Source organism: Nymphaea colorata, chromosome 13 (genome assembly GCF_008831285.2).
Source record: "Nymphaea colorata isolate Beijing-Zhang1983 chromosome 13, ASM883128v2, whole genome shotgun sequence".
In the NCBI taxonomy this organism is placed as follows: Eukaryota; Viridiplantae; Streptophyta; class Magnoliopsida; order Nymphaeales; family Nymphaeaceae; genus Nymphaea; species Nymphaea colorata.
The window spans coordinates 9,629,109-9,654,048 of NC_045150.1; the positions used below are offsets into that span (position 1 = coordinate 9,629,109).

A 24,940-nucleotide genomic window follows, 5' to 3' on the forward strand; every position below is an offset into this window, starting at 1 on the left:
AGTGTAGTATAGTGACATTTTTCATTACTTGAAAATGTTCATGACTCAATTTTATTAAACATGATGAAGAAGGGGTCAGAAATCGCTGCATGGAGGCATATTTTGGACAAGAGATTGCCAGGGATCTGCAACTCCCAATGGAAGTGTGAACTATTGACAGCTGGGGATGAATGAATTAAACGAAAAAGAAGCGAAAACTGTTTATGTGATCAGATCACTCCTAGTGCTAGTTTACCTTCACAGTGAGTAACCGCAGATGTCAAAATCAGAGAACATGAACCCTGAAGGGAAAATTTTAGAAGCTCAGATTCCGCGAAAGGGGAAGAAGGTGAGAACTATCATAGGGTAGGCTGCACCATCTGCGCGCAATACATGCTTACTTGAGAATAGAAATGGACACCATATGGTTTTGACATCTTATTTGGCCTGACTGAATTATCTGAACTGAAAAAGTTTGTCACTATATTTACTGTTGCAGGAAAGTTCTGAAGCCAAAAGCTGAAAAGTGGAGCAATTTGTTTATCAAAGGTAGTTTTTTCTGAAGTTGGTAATAGAAGCTGTCACAGTCTTGGCATTGAGTTCGGAATTGAAACATTTCATGATCACAGGGAGGAAAAATCTCAGGTTATCTTCTATCAAAACCATGATCCAGTAAATCCATGGAGGAAATACAGTTTGTTTGTGAAGCAGAAATTGGTACATTTATCAATGTATCTCAGGAGATAGCACTACCATTTCTCTTTCTTACAAATGCCACCAAGAATTTTCTACTGCACAGAGCACAATATATCATTGTATGAAGATGAATGAAACCAGCCAATAATTTCATTTTCTGCCATGGGAACATCAAGTTATTTGCACTCTTCAGAATTTTTGGGGTGCTTATCGCCAGAATTTAGAGCAGGTATCTATATACCACAATGTTTACTACTCAGCAACGCATGCTATATTTTAAAGCATTCTGAATAAAATACTTCTGATTTACAGATAATGATTCGAAGAATAATTTAAAAACAAAAATTCCCTTGCTTCAAATTTAAAAGGACGGCAGCAAAAGAATGTTACTGGCACCCCCATTCTGTAGATAAACAACAGTCACTAGCTGTTCGGTGCAGCAAATATAGAAATAAATGTACGAGAAAGAGCCACTCAAATAACAGGTAAATTTGGTGCAGCAGATGTGTAAATCAGTGAACGAGAAAGAGCAACTCAGATACAGCGAAATTTTGTGCTTCCTTTGCTCTCTTTCAGAACAAATTTGGAAGACGAGAAGACATTCAAATTGCATAAAACGTTATTACTGCCTTCTCCGTTTCTGATAGAAACATGAGTAATTCATGACCACTTGATGCAAGAAAATAGTAAGGAATTCGAACCACAGTTACCAGCTAACTGAACATACAAATGAAGATTTTGAAGAACATGACGGGATTCAAGGAAATGATATAGAGAACGAAGTCAATTGGAAGCATAGAAGTGGGTTTCTTCCCTACAATGATTCGAAGCATCATATGCAGCTGTACATTATGAAACCAACGGCAAAATGCATCCATAGCACACACATGAGTGCAACTAGGATCACAGAAAATTCGACAAGGTAAGAAAAAGACTGCCATTTTCAGAGGCGATCATGGTCACGTAAAGAGAATAACTTTCAGATTTATAAAGATGTCGATTTGTTTCTGTTTTTCGGTCAAGATGCAACGTTAGTGTCATAAAACTAAGTGGAAGGAATCCACAAAGGAACACCAGAAAACCACAGGATAACTTAGAAAAGCCAGTGAAAGTCCACCACTCAAAGATACATAAACAGCATTTTCCTTTATACGACCTTAAATTCACGGAGAAACGAAACGAACAATGAAAGCGAACAAGCAAGAGGGATACACAATGGCAACAAAGGAAATCAAGTTCGTAATGGAAAACTTACACGCATTCATCCAAAACCATAAAAGTCTGGTTACAAAAGATCCTCAAACAGAGTTCGTCCAAAAAACAAGGACGATTGCAAGGGCTACACATCCCCTTCCAAATGTTGCAAACCGTGATTCTTCATTTCGATCTGTAAATTCTTCTAGCAAAGCATCAACCCATGTCTTTGCATATGACGGCTACCCATTAGAGATTTAAGGCCAAAAAGCACACATTACAGAGAAGCCAAAAGAGAAAAAGGTTTAACAACATGAAAGCATCTCCAGTGCTCAACCATGGGTGTTGACTGCTTCCCAGAGCAGATTCCTCGGCGGCAGGTCTGTGAATTGTCTTGCCTCTAATGCTGCTGTCCTCAGCGTCTTAAGCGTTAAGAAATTCGCTTCAAGAAACGATACACTGGTATACGGGAGCCCATGTTTCTTGCACAGAGACCTCACTAGGGGTGCAATTTTCCTGAGTTGGCAACGGGGGAGACGAGGAAACAGATGGTGCTCGATCTGAAACTGCAAACCTCCATGGAACCAATCCATCCAAGGGGGACACTTTATATCAAGGGTCCCCTGAGTCTGGACCTCAAACCAATCATTCGCAGTGGGCTTACCCACATACACCATTGACGAGAAATGGTTCAAACAGAACTGCACATGCTGGATCCCCGTCACGGCCAAGCTACAGACAACAAAGATCACCCTCTCTGTCCAGTTGGGCAGGCATGAAACCAAGTATGTGTACCAGATCCAGAACACCAAGATCCCTAAAATCTCCTGTCCCCTGTTGGGCACCTTCTTCTTCGAGAGCAACAAAACTATAGACTGCGCAAAGAGATTGATCCTAGCAAAGCACATCACAGGGTAGAATGTCAAATGCTGGTAGCTCACAAGGAACCTAGCAAGCCCATCAAAGGCCATCTGCCTCCCATAGAAATATGAGGTGAGGGACTGGAATAACTTAGAGGAGACGGCAAAGAGAGGCATGTGTTGCAGGTCCGGATCAAAATCCAGGCTATTGCAGGCAATGTGGTGTGCATTGTGGTTCCTCTTCCACCACTCGATGCTGATCCCGGTCAAGCAGTTGCCAGACAGGACCTGAGCGAACCTGTTCAAGGCCGTGTTCTTGATGAATTTGTGGTGTCCAGAGTCATGGCCGATCCACCCACTCTGGATCCACACAAAACCCATCAAGCAACCAGAACCGACATGCACCCAGAAATCCTGGGACCCCAAAACGCCATAGAAACAGAGAAAGAGCATGGAGAACATGAACAAGGCGGAGAGATAGACGAAGACGCCGTTTCTCTCAAAGGACCCAGATTTGGCCAACTCATTGACAAGCCTCCTGTAGTCGCTTGAGACCTCGGAAACCTTGTAGCCCTCGAGATACCCAACAAGGAATCTGTCAAGGAACTTCCATGCAGTGCCAGGATGGTAGGCAACGAATGCATCCGTCACGTCCTGGCCTGCAAGATTCAGCAATGGCAAGTCACCACCAGGATGGTCCTTGAGCCAACCAGTGACGTCGTAGACCTTGCCCTGGATGGAGACCCAGAGGTCCTTCTCAGAGTTGTGCTTCTGGAGCTCCTGGAGGGTAATGTACCTCTTGGCCATGGGAGCGGAGGCAGCCATTGGAGTGCAGCCCGAGTTTTTCCTCCCAACCCCCAACCTGATGATGCAGGGACAGCCTCCCTCTTCGTCTTCCTCCTTTGTTGGGGTTGAAGGGGGGAAAACCGTCCCCTTTCTGTGGGATGGAAGCCGAGAGAAAAGCCAAAGGCTATAACGTTCCGGGAGATCAAGAAGAAGGGAAACCGAATGCTATTTTTATAAACATTTTGAGAGAGACAGAGAGGAAGCGAGAGCCAAATGGTAATACTCTGTGCAACGCCAGGGGATTCTTTTGGGGGAAGCCTAAAATTGGGGAACCCTGACTCTTCTCATATCTACAAGATTATCCTCCTTTTTAGATGATTTTTCTTGGTTTACGAGCAATTCTGGCCGAGCGAGCCACCGTTCGGTTGGTTATCAACTCACCATTGTTTAAAAGTCTAAAACCGCTCCTTTTGCCGATACCTTCAATCCATTCACTCAATTTACCAAGGATAGAAACTCAAAATGTGTTCATATCTCTCTAAACATGATTCAAGGTTCTGCTTTTTTGTTCTTGTTCGAGTCGTAATTATGTTCAAACAACTCTTTTATCTTTTACTACACCAAGTTATTCAAAACTGTTTGGTTTTTGGTTCTCTAAATGTTTCTCACATCTAAAAAAAGGAAAAACAAAAGAGCCATGGATCACAAAATACGGCCTATAGCCAGCAACTAATCCAAAGTAGAAGAAATTTTGATTGAACACAACAATTACAGAAGAGCCAGCAAAACTGAGATCTGAGTTTGTGATGCTCCTGGATTGGGCACCTTAGTGAATTCGATCACAAAGCAATGGTATTAACGGTAAACAAATAAAATTCATCACAGTGGTCCAGCTAGTAGGAATGTCCAGGGAATCCATGGGAAACGGTTCAAAAGGGCCAGCTTGGCAGCCAGTGTACCACCAAAAAACCCCAAGGAGAATGACTCATCCACCCCCACAATTAGGGCTCCCCTCATTTTGGAATGGTTGTTGGATCTCTCCAATTCATTCATGGTCGGGAGCCGAGGCAGGTATGGGCTACATGTGGACAATTGCCGCAGCGCAGCGCAGAGTCCTTCAAAATTTTTTTATTTTTATATTGATATTTTTGGGTAATTTTTTTTTTCATTTACATATTGATGCTCCGTATAAATTCAAAATAAATTTTATGCTTAGTGCCCCTTGACTAAAATTTTCTAGCTAAAAACAACCTCATGTGGTTAGATATCCAGATGAATGATCTCATATCGGAGTTGCTAAGTGTTTAATAACTAACAACATAAAACTATTCTTTTTTCTTGTTCAATTGCAAGAATCTATAGAGTTTTATGCGTGATTCCTAATGCAAGTTGTAGAGAAAGGAGCCCACGAAGTCTCAGTCAGACAACCATATAAACCTTTTGTTGCGTGACCGATCTACTTTCCCGCTATGCGTCCCTCTTTTCTTTTAAAACAAAGGAAGACATCCTTAATGTTCTTTTCGAAAGTTATTGTGATTGTAAGTCTGGAATTCAGCACTTGGATTGCTTGCATATTGATATAAACAGAGGGGCTAAGACGTTTAAATACTTGTATATTTATATTTAAAAATGCTGACATTCAATGAGCGGCCCACAAATCTGTCCCAATTATGAAAGCAGATCCATAAAGCATGAATAATCAAAGCTGCCAATTCCTAAATGGATCCATTCGAACATATTATGAATCAGCAGATATACTTTGAAATAGAGTTCAGGATCACCAGCAGTTAGTCGGATAGTGACAACATTTTTTTCAAATTACCATTTGAAATATGTCTCTTAAAACCTCTTAAAATTTAAAAAATGGATTATTTTCTCTTTAGACAATTTCGAAGATTCGAGTACGAAGGCCACGCAGATAAAATGAGGCTTGAGTTGGGTGCAGCCATGTGAGGTGCTTCCACTGACCTCTGCCCAAAACTTTGAGACTGAAGGTCCTTTAAATTGTGAACGGATCTTGAGTCTGTTACTGTAATTTGATGAGAGAATCTTCTTCTGCTTACTCAAGCCATCACTTTTGTCTCTTTGCAAAAAATATCTAGCTCCAGCTTTGCTATTGAATGGCTCTTTATTTTATTTATTTTTATTTCATTTCATTTCTGCATTATTGGTGGCTGGATCCTACTTGGGATTGTTAAGTATCGAATGTAAGTCGTTTAAAACAGTTTGGTCCTTGGTATGTTTCTGATTATAATTATTCTTTTGGGCTATAAAAATGTGGGGAGCCCATTATTAGAAACAGTTGGTCCTTTGAAGATTTATTCACGTTGAAACGGAAAGCTTGAATCGCATTTATCATTTTGCTCTAAAAATCATGACTCCTAGACGTCGGAAAACTTAGAAATAATTAACATCGATATGAAACATATTAAATTGCTTTTTAATCCGCCACTGCCATTTTTTACAACATTGGATTGAAAAGCTGATTCAATCTCTTGTTTTATCTTAAAATGTCTTTATTGTTACGTTTCAACTTTACATATATATATATATAAGATGGTAAATCTTTAAAACGCCCTGTATAGTAATATTTGATGCAACGCTGGTAAAAGTTGGGAAACTCAATTAAATCGGAGAAGATGAACTACGGGCTAGCGGACCCGGTTTTGGTCCAAATCTGCATGCGGTTTTGTCGAGTGCTCAGGCACTCTGTGTACGCTCTCCCACGTGTCCGCCACATGTTCCTCTCTCACAAAATAAACCAACTTATCTTCTCCATTTTTTATTCAAATAATTAGGGGGAAAGAATCAATATTTAAAAAACCTACCATATTGGCCGTGAGCGTGGAGGGATCGCCAGTTAGGGTTTGCGATTTGTTTCTCGTCCGTAGCCGCAAAAAAAAAAAAAAATCAAAAAATCAAAATAATCAAAATAAAGTAGTGTATTTTGAATTGAAAAGTTAGGAAAAGTTATATTTTACATGCATCCGGACGTTAAGTCACAAGCCTGCAATGGTAAATTGAGAAATAATAAGGGACCTAGTATAACTGGATAAATTGGCATAGCATAACTGGTTGAACAAATGAAATTTCCATTATCGGTTTAATTCTATAGGCACAAAGCATGATCAGCCATCCATTTGGGGAAGCAATCCTAATCCTTGGGGGGGCAAGGGGAAATAAGGAGAAGTGATACTTGTTAAATCGATGTACATATTATACTGTTAACAACATGGGAAGACATGTTCGCACTTGTTATAAGAGGGGACAATTTGGTAATTTTATGAAATATTTTTTTTTTCAAATTTCACTTTTGCCATTAAAGGAAAAGTTTTTTATTTAACAAATAAAAATATTTTGATTATTTTCTGTCCATAACACATGGTTCCTTGTTAGGGACCACAATGTATAAGTCGGTCTCCTTTTCACCCCGATTTGTACATTTTTTTTTGGCTTTCGGACTGATATATTTATCGGTCTTGGTTGGTTGAGAAAATTTTTTAGCTCTACCACTGCTCTCAATTAATTAATTTATAGGAGGGTTCTTCCACTGAACATGGTTTTGCCTCTAAACCTGACTTAGTTGTATGCTTGTTTAGCTGTCAAAGCAGGTTTTGGTAAAGAAAATGATTGGAACACATTAAAGAAACAACAAGATGGTGAGTTTCAGAGCTCCCTATCAACCAACATGAAAAAAAAAAATTGTAGCTGATCCAAGAACTTATGGGAATGCTTAAAATATAAAAGAGAAATTTACGATAAGCATTCAGCTGTTCACATTTTTACAGATATTCGAGTTTGGTGCTTGATAAATTGCAAATGACTACCTAAAATTGGTTTAGAAAAGAATTCACGAACACACGATTTAAAAAACTAGTTTTCCTTGAAAGGCATAGTACTATATGTTATGCTTAAGGGGGAAGCATGCTTCTGGAATCCACCCTCTCTTTTCTTTGATCTCGTCAGAATGACATGGCAATATACGAGCATTATTCCTCACAGAATGATTGAAGGCATTACTGATTGTCATCTATAACTTCTTTAGCAATCTCCAACGCAACGAGTAGATGAAGTGTACAAGCAACTCCCTAGTTAATGAGAAAAAGAAGCAATCTTTATCGTATCATCTACCAGGGATCTTAATCAGCATCTCTTGAGATTCCATCGTCTTCCAAAAACCTTGTTGCCATTAATTTGCCAGTTGATCATGAACAAGGAAGCATCAAATATTAATTAATGGAGTTCTGGTGGCATATGGATTTGGAGTCAGGCCACCTGTTTTAGTTGGCCATGGGCTCATCATCTTTGGCTTAAACATGTTCACCTAAACAAAGTTGGCAGGTCACTTTATCTTTGCAAAGTTATGAAATAAAACTGATCAATATCTACAATCTCCACATATTTTTGCAGTGTGAAATGGACTAGAGCGATTCGATGTTTAATTGCTGTAACTCTTACGGATTTGGTTGTTAAAAAGGTTGGCTTCTATTGTTTTCTACTTACACCAATCTTTTGATAATTATACTTCCTAAAGTAAACTTTTTTTTAAAGTTTAAATGTTTACTTAAGAAAACTGTCTTTGACCTCAAAGGTCATTTCCCTTATACCTTACAAGGTTATGGTTTGCTTTTGGGGCTTAGGTAAACTTACAATACATACTTCAATTCGGGTATCATACTTGCCACCATTTGCGGTCCAAAAAAGTAAGATACCGCAACATGATGATGCATATGATGAAAATCTAAACATGGATATAGCCACATCTTTGGTTTGATCATCACAAATGTGCTTAGGCAGCAAGATGGGCATGAAAATTCTTCATCCATATTCAGATTTGAATTTGGCGGTAATGCATATGGATCCTTGTGTTCAAATTCTGAGATTCTGGTCACGCCTAGGCCCATTTATGTTGCAGTCTTAGGTCTGATCTTGATCATTTGGTACCATAACCTTCGTGATTTGTTGATGTATTTAACTTGTTTTATTTTATTAAATCTATCGCTAACTAGAGTAGAGTCCAAATGCTAGTTGCTTATATGACTTGGATCCGAGATCGTGTTTTAAAGCCTAAATCAAAAACTTGCTAATCAGTTCTCGTCTTGTTCAATTCAACCGAATCCATATTGACAATCAGATGAATCCGACCTGTTGACATTGCAGAAAGAGCTGCCAAACCCTTGCCCGATCGTGAAGTCTCGTCTGCTGACCTTACTCTTGATCGATCTAATCAAACTTGGTAGAGGAAATATTAACCATTTACTAAGCAGATTCATAATCCGATTGTAGCTTTGCATTTCATTCCCGAGCTATTCGAATAGATTCCAAAATCAGACGAGAAAATCCAAAACATATGCACCTCGGCTATGGCAGGCACGTATTTGAGCTAGTCCGACATATCCAAGTCCCAATCTAACTTGAAATCTGATTAGATTAGATCCAATTCTACATCCCTAGTCCACAAGCCGTGTTTTGCGCCAAGTTAGATGACTCGGGCCATAGGAAGCCCAGTTTGCCTCAAAGGGCATAGTGCAGTTGGTTGGGTTGGCGGGTTGGTGAGAACCCCAGCCATCAGTTCGATTCATGTGAGCGCTACTTCTCTTTTTTGCAAACTGCGACATACGCCACACTCTAACTATAGGATCAGTCAAGTCCGGATGCAGCCCTAAACCCCAAGGGTGGGGGGAAGATTTCGGCCTCTCATCCGCCAAGCATATAGAACTCGGGCTAGCCTGGTTAATTCATCAAGTTTAACTGTTGATTTGAACTCAACTCAGGTGGAGATGCAACTAAGTTCATGGGAGTTTTCCATCATGGAAGTTTTCTACTTTGGAATCACTGATTTATGTAGATTCAACAATAGAAACACCTTTAACTTTTGAGAGAACACCAGAACGTTACATGACAAAAGGAAGGCGAGCAAATGAATGGCTTCCAGCGTGCCTTCACTACAATACTAAAAGGAGGAACACATTAGGAGATTAATGGACTTAATTAAGAGTGATGTTGTCATAATCAGTTAGCTTTCGAACCAAGTAAGCTATCAAAAGTAGCTCTAGATCTTCGCAAATCAAATAAAATAACAAAATAGGTGTCAGTATTTGTGTTACCTCAAGGGATAGGGGAAACAGAACAATATATGACAATGGAATAAAATACAAGGTACGTACCTATTAATTATGAACATGATTTGAGTATACAAAGGCAAAAATTCCCATCCAAACTTTGTTCTAGAAGCAGGTACAGGCGTTGCTTGTCATTCCGCCACAATAGCCGAACGACAGGGAACTGACATTCCGCACAAGGCTGTTCCCGGCCCTCGTTGTGCGTCCCTTTTTTGAATGTTAGGATCGTTCCAGACAGATTGTTCTGTTTCTGGCTTTCCCAAGATGGGAAATCAAACACTCTCCGACGTGTGTGGGCAATTTCTACTGTTAGAATTTGAGAGAAAGAGGAGGAAGGAGAGTGCACGCACGGATTTACGTGGTTCGGATATGTAAATCCTACATCCACGGCAAAAACATCACGCAGTCTCGCTCTGGTTTTCCATTCCATTATTTTCCAGACTTACAAGGAATAGATATACGTTGGGGAAAGATTTACAATAAAGGAATATTTCTCAACGTCACGGCTAGATGAGGCATGAATGGCAACAGTAGCAGAGTTAATAAGGAAGGAAAACTTGCCAAATCCATGCGTGATGTTGCAACGGTTTTCTCATCACTCCCCCTCAAGTGGGGCGTACAAGTCATGGCAGCCCCACTTGTTAATAGCATCATGTAATTCTTTTCTTGATATCGCTTTGGTTAATCCATCTGCAAGTTGTCTTGAGCTCGGTGTGAAGGGAGTACTGATTTCACCATTTTGAACTTTTTCTCGTATGAAATGACAGTCAATTTCTATATGTTTTGTTCTTTCATGAAACACAGCATTTGCTGCGATGTGTATAGCAGCTTGATTGTCGCAATGCATTGGCGTGGGAGAATTGAATTCTAAGCCAATTTCAAATAAAAGAGTGCGAATCCAAATGATTTCACTAGCTGTAGTGGCCATCGCCCTGTACTCTACTTCTGCACTGGACCTAGAAGTGACTCGTTGTTTCTTACTTCGCCAAGATACAAGGTTCTCACCCACGTAAATACAATAACCGGTAGTGGATTTACGATCTATGCTTCCTCCCCAATCTGCATCAGAATATGCTCTAATGTTAACATGACCATTTCGTTTATATAATAATCCTTGGCCGGGAGACTTTTTCAAATACTTGAGAATCCGTTCAACCATATTCCAATGTTTCTCAGTTGGATCATGCATATGTTGACTAACAAGGTTTACTGCGTAGGTGATGTCGGGTCTTGTAACAGTGAGATATATAAGTTTCCCTACCAATCGTTGATATCTTGAAATTTCTGGGATGTCATTTCTCTTTGTGATATCTTCTTTGTGGTTGAAAACCATAGGTGTATCTGCAGGGCGACATCCAAGTTTTCCGGTTTCTTTGAGTAGATAAATGACATATTTTCTTTGTGACATAAACAACCCTTTCCTCGACTGAGCAATCTCTATCCCTAGAAAATATTTTAACCTTCCCAAATCCTTTATGTCGAAGGTTTTCTGAAGCAATTCTTTTGCGTCCTTGATTTTGAGACCGTTGCTACCTGTGATAATTATGTCATCTACATATATAAGCACCAAAGTAATGTCATTGTCTTTCTTACTGATAAACAGAGAGTTGTCGGCTTTGCTCCTATAGAATCCATATTGTTCGAGAGCTTTGCTCAATTTGAAGTGCCACATTCGAGGAGATTGTTTAAGTCCGTATATCGATTTTCGTAACTTGCATACTGATGTAGAGTTCTCTTGAGACCATCCAGGAGGTAGCTTCATATATAATTCTTCTTGTAAGTCTCCCTGCAAAAAGGCATTTTTTACATCTAATTGAAATAATGGCCAATCATAATTACAGGCGATCGAGAGCAATATTCGAACAGTATTCATCTTGGCTACCGGGGCAAAAGTTTCCTCATAATCCAATCCTTGTGTTTGAGTGTACCCTTTTGCAACAAGCCTAGCCTTGTATCTTTCCACTGTACCATCGCTATTGTATTTGATTTTAAAAACCCATTTGCAGCCAACTACGTGTTTTCCTTCAGGCAATTGAGTAATTTCCCATGTTTGATTTTTGTTTAGGGCATCAATCTCTTCCTGCATGGCTTTGATCCAAACAGGGTTATCTTTGGCCTCCTCATATGATCTTGGTTCTACTTCTTTTTCTATGGTGGCCAAAAAAGCACAGTGTTTTTCGGAGAAATTTTTGAATGTCACACATTTTTCGATGGGATGCATGACTGCCTTGTATGTAACATAATCTTTCAAGTGCCTAGGCGCTTGAATGATTCTTTGTGATCTTCTTGGCTCAGCGACTCCAGTTGTGTGGCCTTCAATTTCAACTTCATGAGCTCCCATGCTTTCGATCAAGGTTTGCACTTGAGCTTCTTCTTGTTCATTTGGATATCCTTGGTTTGTAGAAATAGCGACCAAATCATCATATATGCTAATATTTGGTAAGGTAGTCTCCCCCTGTCGCCTTTCTTGATGACGGTGATTTTTAAAATATGGCACTGACTCATCAAATTTGACATCTCTAGAAATATACATGCGCTGGTCATGAGGGTTGTAGCATCTATAGCCCTTTTTGCTGACTGAATATCCCATAAACACACATTTGCGAGCTTTCGGACTAAGTTTGTCGCGTTCAGTTTTGTCGATCATAACATACACGGTACTGCCAAACAACTTCAAGTGATTGATACTGATCTTGCGCCCAGTAAGGATGTGAAGTGGTGATCTTCCTCTTAGTCTGCAACTAGGAGTTCGGTTAATCAAATAGCAAGCACTCATAATCGCCTCGCTCCAAAACTGTTTAGGCATACAAGACTGAAAAAGTAAGGAACGAGTAATTTCAAGAATATGACGATTTTTCCTCTCGACTACTCCATTTTGTTGCGGAGTTTTTACACATGAGTATTGATGCATCATACCACTCGTATTTTCAAAATTTTCAAAAAAACAATTTTTAAACTCAGTCCCATTATCAGTTCTCAAGGTCTTAATACGAACATTGTATTGAGTTCTTACCATATTATAGTAAATCACAAAATTTTCAAAAACTTGGTCCTTGGAATTAAGAAGATATAACCAAGTTACCTTAGAGAAATCATCAATAAAAGATAAGTAGTATTTAAAACCATTATAAGAGACTACTGGGGCAGGACCCCAAACATCGGCATGTACCAAATCAAATGGTTTACTAGCAACAGTTTCAGACAAACCAAAAGGAGGGCGAGTCATTTTCACATATTGACAAATTTCACACACATGTAAGTCAAATATTTCATGAGGAAAAACTAAAGACATGACTCTATTGGAGGGGTGACCAAGTCTGCAATGCCACAAGTGAAAATCAAATCCCGAACTAGCAATCATAGCAACATTATGATTTTGATTGATCACATACACTCCATTCTCTTCTTTTCCTTCACCAATCGTCCTCTTCGTCAACCTGTCCTGAAAGATTACATTGTTGGGAGAAAAAATAACATTGCAATTTAGATTATGTGTAATCTTAGAGACAGATAAAAGATTGGATGCAAGATTAGGCATATAAAGAGTCTTCAATTCCTTTTCAAAGAGATTTGTTTTTCCAACTCCAACAATTTTAATGGAGGTACCATCTGCTATAGTGACAGTTCTATTTTCACTTTTATTTTCTATATCTTTCAAGTTATTGTGAAAACAAGACATATGTTTGGATGCGCCGGAATCCACGATCCAAGAGTATTTTCTAGTAAGAGAGAAGTTTGAATTCATACCTGGCTGATTCCCGGGTGAAGTGAATGCCGATGCGGCTGTTACCGTGTTGGTGTGTCTCTGGCCATTCATATTTTTAATCATCTTTGCAATAGTGGCAAGTGTAACCTCACCTTTGTCGGATTGAACATCGGACTGAACTAGCTGGGCCTGAGGCTTATACTGCTGCTTTGGAAAATCTCCCTTGTTTGTAGGCTTTCCGTGTAAATTCCAGCACTTTTCTCGAACATGCCCTTCTTTTTTGCAATAAGTGCACACTGGTCGTTTGCCTCTATTTCTGAACGACTGCTGAGCTTCTATTTTTCCTTCAAATCTTTTGCTGGCCGAGACATTAAAAGCAACTTTTTCAATATTTTCACTGGTGGTTTTAGTATCAATAGTGTCACTGGTCTTCATCACCTTTCTCCTTTTCTCTTCTCGTAAAAGGGTGTTACACACCATATCCAAAGAGGGCAGATCAGGGGTCATTAATATTTGGCTTTTTGCTTGTTCATAATCCTCGCCTAAACCAGCTAAGAGTTTGAAAGTTCTTTCTTGGTCTCGCTGCCTCTTAATGCGAGCAAGATCGGTTGAGAGGGGGCAATGTGAGTCCATCTCATTCCACTTTCCTTTGAGTGTAGCAATATAGTCACTCAAGGACATATGACCTTTCTTCAACTCATAGATTTCATGGGAGAGTTGATACATGCGCGCCGTACTATATTTTTCACTATATAATTCTTTAGCAGCATTCCATATTTCTTCGGCCGTATCAAAGTAATAAAAGCTTTCAGCGATTTTATAATCCATCGAGTTTAATAACCAAGACATGACCATATGATTTCCAGACTCCCATTCATCATAGTTAGGATCGTCAATGGCTGGTTTTGGTTTTTTTCCATTAACGTACCCTAGTTTAAGTTTCCCACTCAAAAACAAAGTAGCAGCTTTGGACCATGACATATAATTTAAGCCATTCAATGGAACATTTGTAATTTTGAGAATAGTGGTACCTGTCTCCACGACGATATGTTGTTGTGTAGAAGATCCATTTGTCGAGTTCTGTCCCTGAGAGTCATTGGTTCCATCGTACGACGATGCCATGGATAAGTAAGAAAATAAAAAAAGAACTTGACCCTTTGAAGGCTATCACTGCTTTATGATCAACTGAACATAGAGGATGAAGAATATCACATAGAACAAAAACGTCCTTATCAGATTTGGGGAGCGGATGAGAGTTGGTCACTGGCTGTCTCACACAACTTCCTGAAAAAAAACGGAACTGCAAAAATCGACTGCTTCCTCCAGAGTTCTCCAAAAAAATATGGGATAGTACAGGAACGATCTTCAAAGACCTAGAATTCAATTCGTTCCATGCTCGACAGCTGAGATTATGGGAGAAAACAACGCCATAGGTTGGAATCACGGACTGAGCAGAGACTCCTCTGTCGGTCCTCTGTTTTCAAGCGTTGCGTCTATCTCTGTCCGTTCTTCCTGTACTCCACAGCAACTCCTATCGCTGAAATTCTCACAGTCGACAGAATTTCTCTGCTGCATATGTCAGAGATGAACCGATTTCAGCTCCTCACTAATTATCTCCAAGTGCTCAGGTAAACTGCTCTGATACCATGTTAGAATTTGAGAGAAAGAGGAGGAAGGAGAGTGCACGCACGGATTTACGTGGTTCGGATTTGTAAATCCTACATCCACGGCAAAAACATCACGCAGTCTCGCTCTGGTTTTCCATTCCATTATTTTCCAGACTTACAAGGAATAGATATACGTTGGAGAAAGATTTACAATAAAGGAATATTTCTCAACGTCCCATTAACGGCTAGATGAGGCATGAATGGCAACAGTAGCAGAGTTAATAAGGAAGGAAAACTTGCCAAATCCATGCGTGATGTTGCAACGGTTTTCTCATCATCTACCATATATTATATCAACCACATAATCGAAGGTGTTCCCTTTCTTTTTCCTTTTGTTAGTCAAAGAAGAAATTGTGGATCTAGAACAACCATGGGAGTAGCGAGAGCACAATGGATGACAACCATGGGTCAAATTTTCATTTCATAATGTGACGTGAAAAAGTTTTCGTTGACTAAGATTCAGTTCCCACTAATTCCGGGCTTGGCCCAGTTCACAGCAGATCCAATTGAGCTCTTCCGTGTTGATATGGACTTGATAAACAGTAAATTCTCCATGAAATGACACTGAAAATTAACAGAGTTCATCGATCACATCATTTTCACAAGGATTTATCACAATAATTGGAACAAATAAGAGCTCGTTTCTTTTGATTATGGAGGATAGAGTGAACTAGGTTACTTTAAATGACAGTTTGTCAATAACAACAAAATGTTACTGTCTCATAAATATGCGTCAAAAAATAAAAGATAGATTCATAATAGTAGTTTACAATTCTTCTCATGTAAAAGACATATTTTGAGTTCATTAAGGGTTAGCACAATTGAGATGGGACTCCAGCCACTAGGCAATTGGTCATGAGATCAAATTTAACTATGATAGTGAAGATTAATCCTTATACTCAAGGGGCTCTCACCTTCTAGTCAGGGGTGGAGATTGGTGGAGCTCAATTTGAAACTTTGAATTTACATGTTGGTCATCGGTGGACCTGTGTCCAATTATATGTATGAAGTAGCCCCAGTAAACCTAGGTCACTACTGAAAATTTGTTAACTATATATTTAGTGTCTCACAGAAAAAAATTTCTAACTCCGCCCTCGCTTCTAGTTTTGTGCTTGCTTTTCCATTCTCAAAACTAAATTTGAAGAGCGTTCCTTAGTAACTACATGTTAAATTACTATCTACCCGGCCTGCTCTCCTCTTGAGCTTCTTATTAAGGCACTGCAGAACACTTGGTTTCATTGTGTGTTGCTCTTTGTAACTCCTTGAACTGTAAGTCTTTTCCTGGATGATGAGAACTTCTACAATTTGAAATCTGGGATTCATATGAAAACTTGATGTCTGAGTTTTGTTCTCAGTTTTGTCTGCAACTGTAAGGTGTGCTGGGTGCCAAGATATATGTTTTCTCAGTTTCGGTGAAACTTGATGTTTGTATTTTGTTCTTATTTGGGACAATTTTGCCGGCAAGTCTGTGTTGCGTCCAACAGGTGCCAACATTTGCAGTCCAGTTCCATAGACTATCTTTTTCAAATTATTTTCGTGTCTAATATACTTGAACCAACCAAAACCACTCAAGGCTCCTGATATCCATAATAGAACCTTGAAGGCACGCTAATCTCATCCCTGATGACTCGAATCAAAGACATTATGTGGATGTTTATGTGGCCACGCATGCATATATGTACGTATTGTATAAGCTAGGGTTGCGTAGACCTCTACAAATTATTCTAAGAGGGGAGATTGATTGTTTGGTGTGTGTGTGGCAAGTGGCAAATCTATGTGTAGGCGAAGTCCCACAAAAACTCTAGTTAGCCTGGACCAATTATATAGAATATATATATATATATATATACACACACATACAACTCTGACTCGACTCAAACTTGTTTGTATAAGCTCTAGATGAGCTTGAGCTTGAGTTAAAACTTGAATTATAAAAAAGCTGAGTTCAACTTGTTTAAACTCAACTCAGCTTGTGCCTTGTTTGTTAATTTTCAAGGATATGTCGGTACCTTTTTATGAATGTCAATACTTTTTTGTGCTTTTCATTTTCATTTAAGGAAAAAATGCTATGAATTAAGTGACACGAGCTTAAATGAGTCAAGCTCGGACTGGGTGTTCCAAATCGAGCTTGAGCCGAGCTCGAGCTTGGCTCGGCTCACACAAACACACACACATATACCTTCACTAAGTTATGCTAAGGATGACACCTTAAATAGTATTGAGTCATATGGTTCTCCGTCTCAAAGATTGAAGTATATTCATGGACAGTAGATGTTTTATAAATATGTTTAGACATATTTATAAAACATTGTCCCCAGTGGTTCATGAAAATGCTACAATTGTTAGGACAGATTCAATAGAACATTACCTTCGTGTTCATCTTGTCTGCCTAGGGTGTGTTGGGCACAGAGCAGCCACCCTTGGATTGTGCAAGGACTCGTGTTTGATTTCCTCCACTGCCTGTACGGGGTGGGTACTGCTGATAACCTCTCTGCGGCATCAAAAGCATCCCTATGCTCAACTTCTCGGCTACGGTGGATGGAGCTATTATTTGACCTGTATACATGTTTTCATTGTTGAAAATGAATTTTTGTTCAATCATACTTGTAGGTACCGGTGTAGTATTTGTGAGATGACCTCTACAATGGATCCTGCACCCTGGCAGGAACCAGGCAATTTTCTATGGTGTGAACCGGAAGCAGAACTACGGGCGCAACCATTATCTTATTTCATTTTCAGGCAGATGGACCCAACTTCACGAATGGGAAGCCATGCACATCTGGTGGCAAAGATTCCGATGGTCGGAGCCTTTCAGGGTGAGTGTGACCTACCGGGGTGGTCCTCCACCGGACCCGACAGCCGGAATCCGGCAATATGCAAAGGAGGGGACAAGAATGTGACGATTTGGCTGCTAGCAGAAAATATGGACACCTCCACCTTCATGAGTCCTTCCTGGGCGTTGAAAGTCAATTTCTGATAACATGAGAAACCTGCTTTCCGTGGGTTGACGCTCTCGTCGTTATCTTTCCTATTTCAGTGTCATACTTAGGGTTGCATAACTTTGTTTAATGCCGACTATATTATAAACGAGAGTCGAGTTCAACTGTATGTTTGAAATGTTAAATGAATCGAGTATGAATTGTTTAAACTCAACTCAACTCTACTACACAATGAATATTAAATTATAAATGCAAAATGATTAAACAAGTAGCAACTACATGAGGAGTTTAGCTTGAGCTTGTTCCCTCGAGCTCATCGAACTTGAGTTTTTGAGTCGAGTCGAGTTTGAGCTGACCCAACTTGAGTTCGACTCGGCTTGTAAGCAGGCCTATCTCAACCCCATTGGGCCAAAGAAAATGTTTTGCCTTGTTCGAGGGATCTCTTATATAGGAATTAAAAAACTCTAATAATAGCTCAGGTGAAGAAAATGACAAAGAGCATATTTCTAAGATTTTTGTTTGGATTAACCAAAATTGTGAGTATGTAACTTTTTCATGTAGTAGCGTAGGATCATAGTTGCAAGTTTTGTTCATGCTTGCACGTGGTAATAAATTAGCCAATGGTTGACCAAAGTTTTCACACATAATCAATTTTCCTAATATTAATTTCATACACGAGTTGCAATTCCTAGACAATTCATAGCTTTTTGACACATGTGATCATTTCAGTTTCAGACTCTTAGTGCGTTTATCATTGCTCATAATTAAAGTATTATTGTTTTCAAATGAAATCGATTCAATGCTGATTTTATATTTGTCAATGCTTGCTCAATTTGAGCTGCAATACGAGGCTTCACCTTAGTTAAATTCTTGCTCAATTTGAGCTGCAATACGAGGCTTCACCTTAGTTAGGAATGTTTAGTTAGGAATGTCAATGAGTTAGATCAGAATCGAATGACCATATCGGATGTATAGAATGCTTACATATTTGAATACTAAGAAAGGAAAGACCTACCACCCAGCAAAGAGTCGAAGCTTTTACTCAACCCTTTATCTCCTTACAATATAATTATACTTTTGGTGTCTTTGAGTGCCCTTCAACTTGCATATTGCAATACAAAAGATTGATGTCAGTTCTGAACTCCAAAACCTAGTGCCTACCGGCCTTCCCCTCAAAGACTGACTTTCAAGTCTACAGTGATTTCAGTGGGTAGGCAATGAGACCATAAATATATAAAAAAAACTGGAGCCGCAACAGGGTGCAGGCGCTCGTGCTCATGTAAGAACATACAGAAATGGTTGGTACGAAGGAGAGAAACAGAAGAGTTTGGTAGTGAATCTTATAAGCCTAAATGGTGCACGGTGGTGCATATGACCACGTTCAGGCTATGGGTTGCACGTAAAAAGAGGGGCCATGAAAGAGCGTGTAACGTGGGAGATCTTATCTCCCTTTCACATGTAAGACGAGGCAGGTTGGCCATTACTGTAGCTGCTGCTGGATGCACCGGCCGTTTTCAGCAGTGGGCTTTGTTGTAGTCGTGCCGGGACAAAATGGCAGCCTTGGAACGCTTTTTGCTCAATTGGCCATCATCGTCTTCTTCTCACCAGTTTTCCGATTTGGCCGTGTTCTCTTTGTGGGGGTTGCTCGGCGTGGAGCTGTCCAGCTTCCGACCGGTCGCACCCATTAATCATGCACTTCACTTTTCGATTCATATCTTCAAAGCCAACCAGAACAGTAAATTTGGAAATAACTCTTTGGCACTTCTTTTCAACTACTTCACACAGAGAGCAAGGGAGATTCATGGCGATCTAACGGAGATTCATGGCTATCTCCTTGGTCAGTATTTGTTTTTTTTCTGTACCCTGCAAAGAAAACCGATGTGCAATTGGAAGTTTAACGATGGCACCAACACAAAAAGCAGAACTGGTATCTTTGACAAAGGGTGGAGGACTTCTGCCCTTTCTTATATATTTCAAATAGTGATGCATATTTATTTATGAAAACATTATATATATATAAGAAGATGAAGGTTAAAAATAGTTAATGTATATATAACAAACTTTTTGAAATTCAGCCCATCATCTAACGATCCGGATCCGACCCGACATTTATGTTGAGGTAAACTTCTAGATGAAATAATATGGTCCATGTACCTTTCTGTATCTAGTAATGTATAAGAAAACAAAAAAACTCATTAAGTGGGCTAAATAAAGATTAAAAATAAGAAAACAATATTTCTTTCAGAGGATCAAAAAGGTCTTGTTGGCCGGGAATCAAGCGCTCCTATCGAAAGCGAGGAGAATTGCTTTTCTATTTTATTTTTCCGGCATCACATGCATAGATACTCCTCCAAAATTCGAGAACAAAACAAGCTGCCTGTGAATGAATGAATCGTCTTCACTAATTAGTTTATTATCGAGCCCGTATCTGATGAATCCACACATATCTCTACATCAAATCTGGTAGATCGCAATAATCCACACCTTATGTACTATGATTGAGCCGTGATTGGGTCTAACATAACTTCATATGCAACAGGCCAAATGATTGCATCCTAACATGATTTTCTAGTGAGATGCAATCTTTTCTTTATATATATATATATATATTATTTTAGCTAAACTGTTAAGCAGTCGGGTGTGAAATGTAAAGAAGTCGGTGGATAATGAAATGAAGAGAAATGGAATTGCAGCGTATTTATTATGTCATGAAACTAGTTGGGTATTGACTGCATCGAATTTAAGATTTGAAAACTATAGATTTAAGATCGGACCCTCCTCCTTTTGATCTTAAATCCGGCCCTTTTTAAAAAAAAAAGAAGCAAAATAAGGATCTTAGTGTTGCCTAGTTAGTAAAAGAAGTATCTTTAGTCTGATCAACAATGGATTTTACCATAGATCCATGCCTGGCCAAGAAATGGATTCTAGATCTTAAGTTGGAAGAACGGTTCTTGGCCTGATCTGCAATGCTTTTCTTGTTTCTTCGTAACGAGGGAGAGCAGTTAATCGGGGCAATATAATAAGAAAAGTGGAAAGGAATCATCACCAGATCTGCGTGAAGATTGCCATTTTAAATTTATTCGTTTAAGAACTTGAACAGTAACCATAAAGAAGCGTTGATCTTGTCGCCTAAAACAATAATTTATTATACGCGCCCTACTATTTAGATATCCTGTTAACAGCTTGAGAAAGAAATTGCCAAGCAAAATTCATAAAAATAAAACTTATTTAGTAATTTGGGGGAATACCGAAAAATTGAAGCCGAGATTTTTTTTTTTTCCAAAGTTGGCGAAAGTTTACGTTATGCCTTTCATGTGACAGTTCCTTATGAAAAGTCTAATCTTCTTTAAAAAAAAATTCACAGAAGTGAAACTATTTAAATGTTTATAAATGAATTTTTTTTCATATGTAAGGCCAAATTACGTAAAGGGTAGTTTCGCCATTTCCAAAGTGTGCAATATGTTAAGGGATCGGGAATCTCTCTCTCTCTCTCTCTCTCTCTCTCTCTCTATGAGAGGACAGATCACCAATATATATGGAAGGAGGAGGAGCTTCATATTGCCTGTGACAACCTGTAGAGAGAGAGAGAGAGAGAGAGATTGCTGTTTGGATTGGCCATGGATGCGAGACCGATGTACAATGAGAGCTTCTCCTACAGTTGGGTGCTCCACCTGAAGCCTTCTTCCTTCGACGCCTCCGGCGACCTTCACTCCCGCAAGTTTTCCATCGACTCCCTCGACGACGGCCCCTTCATCGAGATCGACCTCCTCAAGATGACCCCTCTTCTCACCGCCACCGCCGCCCCTACCACCACCACGACGTGCACCACCACCACCACCGCTTCCAGCAACCACCACTGCCATGGCAGCAACGACTTCATCTTCCCCACCTCTCAGCCGCTGACCCTCGTCCCCGCCGACCGTCTCTTCCTCGACGGCCACCTCCTTCCTCTCCACCTCACCCACCTCGAACCCGAGTTGCTCGACTCCGCCGCCTCCCCACCGGAGTCCACCGACAGCTCCGACGCCCCCGGCTGCCCGCGCCAACGCCAGACCTTCTTCCAAAGGTGCCGGACGTCTATCCACCGCATCTTCAGAAAGCTGAACCGGAGCCAGAGGAGGCCGGCCGGACGGAAGAGTCGGAGCTCGGTCTCTGACGTTAGCACGGTCAACGAGACGGCGAGGAAAGAGTGCGCCGAGGTTGGGTACGGCGGGATGGGCTCGGGGCACAGGTGGTCCGTGGACGACGGGATGCTTCACCCGCAGAGATCGTCTCGAGTTGCAGGTGAGCTTCATTTCATTTGGCTTCATTTTTCCCCATTCGCTCCTGAATTTTTGCTGGCTTTTTGGTTTTCGTTTAAATTTCTTTATTTGAATTTGGTAATGTTTATATTTAAGCGTAACCTCGATCACCTTCTTCTTCTTCTTCTTAGTTTCTGGCAACGCCTTTAGCTTTATTACATCTAAGATACTTTTAAAATACATAATTGAACATGCTCGAGAAAGAATAGTACTTATATTGCTTCTTCTTTCTATTCAATACACACAAGACAACAGGAACTTATACAGGCAAGCTGTAACAACACTTCATTTGGTCTTTTCTTATTGTCAAGATGTGTTGGAACCAAAGAAGATTCGCATACGATGCATGTGGTTCAGTGGTTGGTTTTGTCGTTTCGAAGGCTCAAAGAGTTAGGTCGTCAGAGTTGGGATTTTTACACATGGGGTTTACTCTTTAGTTCGCCGGCGAACTTGGAAAATACGTCGCCGGAAAATTTGTCCGACCACCCCTTTGGAATCTTTTGTCATCATCATAGGAGGTCGGGGCGGGTGAATGGTGTGTTATTTCTATATGCTCTTGCAACCTCATTTCCTAGCAATTCTTCAACGTGTTTGGTACTTTCCAAGGGTCGAAAACGATTTCATGGAAACATAAGATACTGTGTTCGAATTGTAAGGTTGGCACTTATGACCTTGCTGCTGGCAAAGCTTGCTTAGACCGTATTGTAATAATTCCAGATGGCGTTAGGTGTTTAATTTCCAAGGATTTTGAATCATAGCAATCGATATGTGTCATTTTGATACTAGTTCAAATCTATTTGTTTTAGGGGTCCTTTGACAGCAAAGATACCATGTAATCGTCTTATAAACACTAAAACTAATGTTAAATGAATTTGACCTAACTTTAGGCTAGAATTATAAAGCACTCATAGTATGTCACTGAGTGCTTTATAATTCTAAGCATAAAGTTAGGTCAAATTCATCCAACATTAGTTTTAGTGTTTCATAAATCTACGTCAAATTTTTTCAACTGATTTATAAAACGATTACATATCCCTCAGTTGTTATCAACACAAAAAAATGTCTTAAAAAAACGAGACTGCTACTGAACAGATGGCTATATGAATGAATCCATGGAGCCCATAGATGGTATTCTTATATTTCTAACTGATAGCACTCCGGGTTTCTCTGGCTAATGCTATCTGACGCATTGGTGAACTCAGAAAGTAATCCATGAAAAGGGTGTTCTGTTCTTACTTTTTTAAAAGGTTTCTTTATCGACCGTTCGACTTTGTTCTTTTGCGTAACCAGCGGCATGAGATTATGGAGCTTGATTTTTGGGTCCCACTAGGGGTGAACAGCTGGGGCACATCCCCGACCCCCATTGTCCCCAAAATCCATGTTTGTCTCCCTCCCCGACCAGGAGGCGTCCTGCCCCTGGACATCAGGTCATTGTCAATAAGAGTCAAGGGCAGGACTGTCATTTCCTATTTTCCTATTTTTTTTCTCTTTTTCTTTATAGGTCTCTTTCAATTTCAACTAAGAGCCATATAACTTGGCACATGGCAATTTCTTGTCCTTCTTTGGGAGCATTCGGACAAAAAAATTTTGACACTTTCATCCCCAGTGTGTGCACGGTGGTTTCATTCATGAGCCATGACCATGACTTGACTTGTTAAATCAAGCCCTCTACATCAGCCACCCAGCTGTTCTTGACTCCAATGCAGCCTCAATTCATGACTCTTTCATATAAACGTAATTATAAGTTAAGATCATTATATGAACTACAATTTATAAAACAAATGACTTAAATTTCATTCTGGTTTCTATCTATAATGTTGTAGCTTTTACTTTAGTTGTTATTTTGTTTTATTAATTTGCCCTTTCAAGAAAAAAAGAAGTGGAAATTATTGGCTCACGTTTCTTGCTAATTCTATTGTGCAGATAACTTGGGAACGTGCTTCTCTTGTCCTACCACACCAGGACACGAGTCCCATGTGTGACTTCAATTACCCCAACCAAGACCACCGTCCATCTTGGTTCAGTTCTGGAACCAGCGTCTCACCACTGACGGGTGGATGAAGACAGTAACGCCAAAAGCAACAGTTCAATTTTCATTTGGATCGATACCGAATATATGTTATAAGTATGTAGAAAATGTATGTATGTATTTATTGTTGAATTGCTTGTGGAGGACAACTGACTTGTTGGGGTTGACGCTGTAACGAACGCAAACATTGTCTTCTGGGGGATTCGGTTGTCCTTTTTTGGTTGGACATGTAAATTTTAGTGTTTTTGTTTTTCATATTGAAGATATTGAACCCGAGATCCGGTTTTTTTTTTTCTTGTTCTCTTTTAGCTGCGTTGGTGATTTTGAGCCATGGATCTCGAGAACTGACAAAAGGTGGATTTATGGAATCCTTGGGGCGTTCGATTTGATGGGTTGTGTGAAAGATTGTAAAAAATGACTTTCGCTTCCGGCTTGATGAACTCGTATTCTTCTCGATGCCGGTTTATCTCAGGGTAAAACTTTTCTTGAGGTAAATTTCTTGGCAGACCAACGAATTCGTGGATCTCAAGTCGGAGGAGATTGGGGTCTCACTTAACATCCATGAATTTCAAATGCATCAGGTTTACAAAAATGTGGGCCAATCCTTGCATCTTTCAAACATAAGATTTCAAATCTTTGTTAGAAAACAAGAATTTGAAGG

General features: G+C 39.8%; 2 protein-coding genes across 2 annotated transcripts; one reads left to right on the forward strand and one right to left on the reverse strand.

The window, feature by feature from the left end:
• Positions 1-1,891: 1,891 nt before the first annotated feature.
• On the reverse strand, positions 1,892-3,866 carry LOC116267278 (delta(8)-fatty-acid desaturase-like). Its single transcript, XM_031648918.2, has one exon. The coding sequence runs from the start codon at positions 3,552-3,554 to the stop codon at positions 2,202-2,204; it is 1,353 nt and encodes a 450-aa protein (XP_031504778.1). The 5' UTR covers positions 3,555-3,866; the 3' UTR covers positions 1,892-2,201.
• A 17,600-nt stretch (positions 3,867-21,466) lies between these two features.
• On the forward strand, positions 21,467-24,573 carry LOC116266733 (uncharacterized). The gene is made up of 2 exons (XM_031648042.2): positions 21,467-22,233; positions 24,174-24,573. The coding sequence occupies exons 1-2, from the start codon at positions 21,567-21,569 to the stop codon at positions 24,230-24,232; spliced, it is 726 nt and encodes a 241-aa protein (XP_031503902.1). The 5' UTR covers positions 21,467-21,566; the 3' UTR covers positions 24,233-24,573.
• Positions 24,574-24,940: the final 367 nt, after the last annotated feature.